Here is a 7,633-nt window from a genome sequence, read left to right as displayed (position 1 = left end):
GAATCATCTATTGTATGTGAAGTTGCAGGAATTATAGAACAAAAGCCGAAAAGTGGTTTTCAGTGTTGTCCATAGGATTGTCATTACCATGGGAATCCCATGGGAAACGTCCAGTGGGATGGGACGGGATGGGACAGGCATAAATTGCCATGGGATGGGCTGGGATGGGATAGAAAAATATGTCCCATGGACAACCCTGTCAATCTCGCACCCACCCGCCATGCATTTCCAAGATCATGACCGTGCATCAGCGCTTGGGGGAGCCAGATATATAGTGGTTAAAACACTCGCCTGTCACCACTGCAGAGGTCCATGAACACTCGGTATGTGATACCTGTTCACAGGGCTGGCTGTCAAGGTTTTTCTCTGGGTACTTTGGTTTTCTCACCCCTAAAAGTGGGAAATCACTTCGAGGTAGAAGTACTTTCCTACCAAAGCAACCAATCTGCGCGCGCGCACACCCAGCCATCAACATGCGCGTGTAGACATTATCTCTTTAACTAGCAATATCGAGCACAGGCATACACAACTTGCAATGCTGAAGAAAAGCAGACATAAAAATGTAAGCACTTTTTTATTGTTTTGGATTTCAACCTTATAACTCAAAATAAGGCGAAAAAAAAATCTCATGAAACAAAACTAAATAGAATCTGTTAAACTATTAACTGCTGTGCTCTTTCAACAGTAATAGATGATCATAATCTTATTATGAAAATATATATAGTCATCATGTTGCTTAGTGACTGAGTATTTTCAAATGCTGAAATATATTCTTTTGCAACAAAACAAACTGTGCCAACGAAATGCAGCGAAAAGCATGTGTTACTGAAATAAAACTTCTATTAAGACTATGCAAGGATTAAAAGGTAATAGACCTCTGAAGCTTCTTGCAGAAACATGGTTTGTAGATACAACTATATTTGATAAATTGAGCCATAACATTTTTTTTTATTGTAGCAAAATCTCTCTGTTCCTCTCTGTCACTTACGCACACAATTTTGCATATATACATACCTATTCATTCTCTCAGAGGAAGATACTGTAGGACACAATGTAACTCAAAACTAATTGAATAGTTTCATAACGTCTTGCTCAGTAGCAAAGTGTCAAAGAAGCAAAGCATATAACAAGGACAACACTTTAATAAGATTGAGATTTGGCCTCTCGAATATTTAACAGGAACACTTGGGATCACACACTAACATCTGCCACTAGAACAAAATGATAAAACGGAAAAGAAATATAAATACTAAATATCCAAACAGGATGTGATGAACACCGGTGGCATGTGCCTGCGAAAAATAACAGAATATTGCTGGACAGCAGGCGTCAAGTATCAAGGCACATTTGATCCAGTTTAGATATCCATACATTTTGATTTATTAAGAAATAAGTGTTGGTCAATTCTTTTAAGTTTCCCTGTATTTTAACATATGACAAAATGACAAAAGTTACTTTAAATCCAAATTCACAACACAAAATTTAAGTACAAACTTTAGTAACACCTGTATTTTAAAGTATGACCAAAAAACAAAAATTATTTTGAACAAAATCTAAAATGTAAACATATATCTAAAGCTATTTTCCTAATGTATAACGCATGCAGTTTAAAAGCAATGGTGACATGCCCTCTCTTATTAAGAAAAATCACAGTTTAAATCCCCTGAAATAATTGTGAATTATTCCAGTACTGCCATTTCTTATTAGACCAGAGATTAATAAATCTGAAGATTGGTTGTGATCATGAAAGAAAGAGTTTATCACAGTGGGAAAATAATTTTTTTTTAAATGCTTTTAACATAAGATTTTAATCATGTCTTGTTTCTAAAGAATGCATGAAGACCTGTGACAAATAAATTCATCTTCTAAAAAAAATTAAAGAAAGAAAAAAAGGAAAGGAAAACCAGAATATGACTGAATGCTTTCTAAACCTTTATTATCCGTTAAATTTTATAGCAATAATGACTGGAGTGACATCTGTATTATGGTTATGCCCACTGATAAAAAAATTAGGCAAGTTTTTTTGCATAGGTGAATTTTGTCAAGCTTATTGTTTAAAATATATACAGCAAATACTTTGATGAAAATCAGAATGAACATGCATCTGTCACTCTTACGGCAGTAACTGATAGTTATACTTGATGTACTGAAAGCATTTTGTCTAAAGGACGATACAAATTTGCATGTGCACCTTGGATTATTTGTGTCTTTAATATAAATTGCCACATCCTATCCCTACAATCTGTCATGAAGCTCAGATTTGTACCAAGCATCCCCAAGTCTTACTTGGCTGGAACACGGGTAACAATGTTGGTAAAGGGCTATTCTCACCTTGCAGAGTTTTCAAGATTTTCATGTGCAAGATTTTGCTTGCAATGTAGCAACACTGTTCTCCTCTCACACAAGCAAAATCACTTGCAAATGGCTTGGGTAGTGGGCGATATTGTACACAACATTGATGAAAAGATATTTTCAGTAACTGCTATGGCTTAGTCATATTACTCAAGGAAGCAGAGAGAAGAAACAGATGTGGTAAGGGAGTGAGGGCGTGGTTAAGTATACATGGGTATATTATTCTCCCACAGTGATTTTAATATAAAACATTCCTCCTAAGACCTCTTGGCATTTTCACGTAATAATTTAGAGGTAAAAGGGAGCCTTCTGCATTCAAGCATTCTGACTGGCTACAGTCATGCAATGTAGGCCATGTCTTGCATAAAACAGAACCATGTCCTATCCATGCAGACCTTATTTCAAGGCCCTTGTGAGCCATATGCAAAGTTTGAAGGGCCTTGTGCAAGGCATGCAAACTCTGCAAAGTGCAGTATATTGCAAAGTGAGAATATCCCTTAAAGACACTTTCTATTTGACTCCCTCCCACTCTGCCACACACACACACATTCTCTCTTATTGTTTTACTGAACTCTCTTAAGAATTAGAGGTATTCTGGTATAAAAATTGCAATAAGTTGCTCTGGCCTTTTAAACAATATACCAGTTTTACTTACCTTCATTTAATATACACTAGCCACCATATTACTCTTTGACTTTAGCCCTTCAAATAGCAAAATTATTTTGGCAAGTCTTTCCTGACTGGATTTTTTTGTAAACACTGTTTTGACATCAACATTATATAAACTGAGATTTTATTTGCACCGAAAACTTCTTACCCCATTATATCTCCAAGTCAGGTCCCGTAACTTCAGCTGACATAAATGGTTTTCTTTACTGCTTGTAACAAAAATGTGTAGCCTGAACAGGTCAAATATGTAACCCTTCACATTTCTGATTTAATTCGTTGCATAGCTCCTTATTTCAATAGGTGTCAATGAATGTTAAAAATTGCTCTTTCTTTCATCTAAAGCCACTGTTTATGTCAAATTGTTACAAAAGGAAGAAAGCTATAAAATTATGTAAATTTTTTTGCTGTTTCTGGTTTAAGTGCCTAAGAATTTATAACATGATTCTTGTTTCCAAACAAAGAATCATAAGAGGGTGGCAGCTCATCAGCAGATGGTGACTGCAATTCAGGGTCTGAATCTGATGATATTGGCGCTGATGCTTGTGCCACATCTGCATATTCTAATGTTTCTGGATTTCTGGAATTAATAAGATCATTTCTAGCATCCAAATGCTGGTTACTTCCTGGAATCCTGATATTTCCAACAGTATTCTCATTATTGATTCCAACATGAGAGTGCACAGCTGAAGCTGATTGAGACATAGCAAGGTCACTATAGCAATTATTTTCTCTTGTATTTACAATCCTGTCCAATGTCAAAGGCTCAGGAGCAAGAGGTCGACATTCATGAAGATCAGGCTGTTCATTTGTGTTGTGGGCATGATGACACTTTTTACGGCATGGTCTACAATAATGGGTGAACTTGATTGTCAAAAAACTCAGCCCAACGATAGCAATGATACTTGAAGCAACAGCTGCAATGGTGATGATCATGTCTTTGGGTCTGAAAATGAGAGAATGAAAACATTAGCAAAAGTACATTAGCAACAGCCACCAGAAGCTGTGCATTAAAGTCCCAAAACTAAGTGCTAGATATTGTCTATCTGTGGACTGAAAGCAACACTTTGCTATAGCTGTTGTAATAGCAGCATCAAGACTGTGGTGAGATTACATAGTCTTTTTGTTCTGTAAATCCTGACAGCACATACAAGTGTGATTTTCTGAATTTTGGATCTTTGAATGTTGCTTCTCTTTCACTTATTCACAAAATTTTTTTTTAAATAACAATGCTGGATTTTACAACATGTGCATAGCTTTACTACTCATTTGCAAAATGCAAACACTTATTCCAACACTCAAGTTTGATGACCTGACATAATGGCATAAGCGAGGTAACCAATACATGGTAAAAGATCTAGAAATACTTGTATGTCCCTTTCCTTTTAAAGACAGCACTTGTATTACCTACTCCAAACTGAGCTGTTGTTGTGATGAAGTTTTGTTACATTGTTACTGCATTTTCAATATCACTACATGAACAAAAGGGACTGTAAAATTGGGGCTGTAAAATATGCTCAAGGAAGCAACAAAAAAATAAACTAAACATGAACAAAAAAAGAAAAACAAAACCGTAATATTTGTTCTTTTTTTCTATCAAATGGTATGATTTATTTTATAACTGGATGCAAAGTAAATAGCAAAAAATGGCTCAGAACTCCATGTACACTACCCATGCGTGTTTCAGACTGGGGCATCAAAAACTGGTCATGGACATAGACATTATTTCATTTTTGTATTTGATTCCTATATGTGAGAGTAAATGACATAAAAATATACAATTTCAGTATATAGTGGAAAAGAATAGGCTTTTATTTGATACCAAAAACCTGGAGACTTTGTTTATTGCAAACATGCACTAAAACTGAATGTGAAAAGTTTGGACAGCAATATTATAGACACTAAGTATAGAGAAAATAACTTTCATGCATTGGTATCTTATGTGGGAAAAAAGCGGTAAAGCTGGACTGTGCTCACTGCCAATCGCCACTAAGGCTGACAACAAAATGTATCTCATGCCATTCTGTTTAGAACAAGTGTTGGTAAGTTCTCACATTTATTTCATGGTCTGCATGTTCATTTAGTCTAAGAAACGCTGTTAAATGGTTAGAAAATCAAATTGATGATATGCAACTGATTGCGGTTTGGTCACTAGGGAAATTGCACTACATGACTCTAAGTTTGAATTGTATTGATGTCATGCTGATTATGAGAAAATGTCCAATTTGTATGGCCACTTTATCTTCACACTGATTTTGAATATCAAAGCAGTTAGGTATTGGAAATTCAGGTGTTATTCTCTTTCTTCAATGACCATAAATGAACAGTTTTTGGTCAGAACAAGGCTTACTTTTTCACCGTGTTAATCTTCAGTCATTAAAAATGCGAAACACTCACGTGAAATAGCAAAGTATTTGAATGAGAACTGGCGCTCCCCATATCTTTCACCTCGTTCAAAAACAACAAACAAAGAGCGCCCACTGCTTCTGTAGGGTTCTTTGCTTGGAACATCATTTCCACACAATGTTTCCATCAATTTACCTTTTTCATCTGATCCTGAAAGGAAAAAGGAAAAAAAAAACATGCTTAATGATCTACATGATAAAGCACGTTTATATGAAAAAAAAAAAAAAGGTTTAACTGCACATCGAACAGGCATCCATTAGCTCATTAGATCATGCATTTTTATTTTGTTTTCTCCTTTTACTTGTCAGGGACAGAGTAAGACAACGACAATGAAAAAGTGCACGAATGATGCTGATGGAGTCAGAAGAATAAGGACACTTTCAGATTCATCTTGAACATCAAAAACAGATTTTCAATAATTTTACACCACAGATTAAAAAGTATTACCATCATATATAAAAAGACAGTCCTCTTCTAGCAGTTTAAAGACCTGGAAGCTGACGACTGCAGACTGATCTTCTTTTGCACGAATCAACCATGTACATGTCACTTCCTCTTCTTTGTCATCTGTTAGAAATCTTGAGTAAACAAAATGCAGAACTGTTACAGTGAGGATGTTCCTCAATGTTAATCATCTTTAATTTTAAAAAATCTATGCAGCTATCCCCAGGTTGGTATTTTAATGACAATGATGACATTATAGTCATTTAGCATATTTTTATTTAAATATAAATCTTTAGTCACAACCAAATTTGGTTTCACAAAAGGAAATGTTGTACAAAGCATTTTAGAAAAGTTTTCCAAAACTTAGGGAGTAAAATCTCTCATACCTTATTTCAGGGCTCTGGTTGTTTACTGATGATACTTACTTGTCCAAAGGGCGGAATCCTGTGTGGATCAAAGACTCGTAATTGTTACTAAAGTTTTTTAGATCAGCATCTGGGTAGGCATACAGAACGACATCAGGATCTTCACACTTACGCTGAACTGAAAATTTTGAAAGAAACATAATAATTTATCACATAACCATTTGTATAAAGTACACGTGCACATTTTAATAAATCAAAGATGTATAGTATCGGTATAAAGCTTGTGACTAGATCAAGGGATTTAAGGGTACAGTCCCAATCCCCAGCCCGACCACAGGATGTTTCCCGTTTCGATTTCAACCCTTGTACTAAAAAGACACTATATCTCAGATAGATCGCCGAATCGGGTGTACGTATGATGACATCTTGTCAAATGATAGTTCATATTGATCGTTCGTGTTTACAACATTCGACAGTCAAGTTATGGCTAAAAAAGAAAGAAGGAATAAGAAGGAAAAAAGTTAAGAAACAACAAAAATGACGCCGACAAGCGTGAAATTCCTTTCTTAATTATGACTCGATTTTGAAAGTGTTGTGTGTAACAAAGCGACATTGTTTCAGTAGCCACCAAGTCACTCCTCAAATCGTAAATCAGAAGCATGACCTAGGGGTGTGACCATTTCCGCAACCACTCAAACTTCTTGAAGCAACATTAAACTTCGCGTCACCTATCCGCTTACCTAGTCTCAACAAGTTTGAAAGTTGTTTCCTCACCTTTTTTTGAAAAGGCTACTTCGAAAAGGATCATTACACATAACAAAACACAGTCAAAAGTATGTTTTCGTATCATGACTTTTTGTCTCTCCGTTACTGTATCAATGACATAATAGCCAAGCGTCGACACCGCGACGGACGGCCGACACGTCTACTTGTCAGTAGACAGAATGACATAAGGTTAACACCAAACCGTGCAGTTTGGAGACATGCCGCCAAATGAGAACAGGATTTCCTTTAAAGGGAAGTAACCGTGTTATCTTCATCGCGAGCAAATTAATGACTTTCCTCCCTTAGTCTGATTGTTCGATGAACACCCGAGGAAAATCTGGTGGCATTAATTATTGATGTTTGACTAGCGTTAACCGTAGACTAATTAGATTTGTGATTCGTGTTGTTTTATTAGTGCATAGAGATTAGCAGATGTATTTTCATTTAATCTGCATGTGTGTGAGTGAGAGAGAGAGAGAGGATGTTATGTGTATAGACGTATAGACATTTTATTATGCATGTATCAATGCCTACAAAAATGAAGTTGGTTTTCTTTTCTTGCTTTAATAAAGACATTTAAAAGACGACGCCTGTCTCTTGTGATTATGGAGGTAGACTTCGATGTAACTGGTGGC

General features: G+C 35.9%; 1 protein-coding gene across 1 annotated transcript; it reads right to left on the bottom strand.

Annotated features, from left to right (window-relative positions):
* Window positions 1–555: 555 nt before the first annotated feature.
* On the bottom strand, window positions 556–7,192 carry LOC112562646. The gene is made up of 5 exons (XM_025236024.1): window positions 7,008–7,192; window positions 6,294–6,411; window positions 5,872–6,002; window positions 5,416–5,574; window positions 556–3,964 (listed from the first exon to the last, which is right to left on the bottom strand). The coding sequence occupies exons 1-5, from the start codon at window positions 7,081–7,083 to the stop codon at window positions 3,951–3,953; spliced, it is 498 nt and encodes a 165-aa protein (XP_025091809.1). The 5' UTR covers window positions 7,084–7,192; the 3' UTR covers window positions 556–3,950.
* Window positions 7,193–7,633: the final 441 nt, after the last annotated feature.

The sequence above is a fragment of the Pomacea canaliculata genome, linkage group LG4 (genome assembly GCF_003073045.1).
Source record: "Pomacea canaliculata isolate SZHN2017 linkage group LG4, ASM307304v1, whole genome shotgun sequence".
Lineage (NCBI taxonomy): Eukaryota > Metazoa > Mollusca > Gastropoda > Architaenioglossa > Ampullariidae > Pomacea > Pomacea canaliculata.
Note: the sequence above shows the minus strand (reverse complement) of the source record. Positions and strands in the feature narration are given on the sequence as shown.

Coding starts and splice junctions, on each gene's coding strand:
- LOC112562646 (XM_025236024.1), bottom strand. CDS start 7,083: ATGATACGAAAACATACTTTTGACTGTGTTTTGTTATGTGTAATGATC. Junction 6,412..7,007: donor AGTAGCCTTTTCAAAAAAAG/GTGAGGAAACAA, acceptor CAAAATTTTCAG/TTCAGCGTAAGTGTGAAGAT. Junction 6,003..6,293: donor GGATTCCGCCCTTTGGACAA/GTAAGTATCATC, acceptor TGTTTACTCAAG/ATTTCTAACAGATGACAAAG.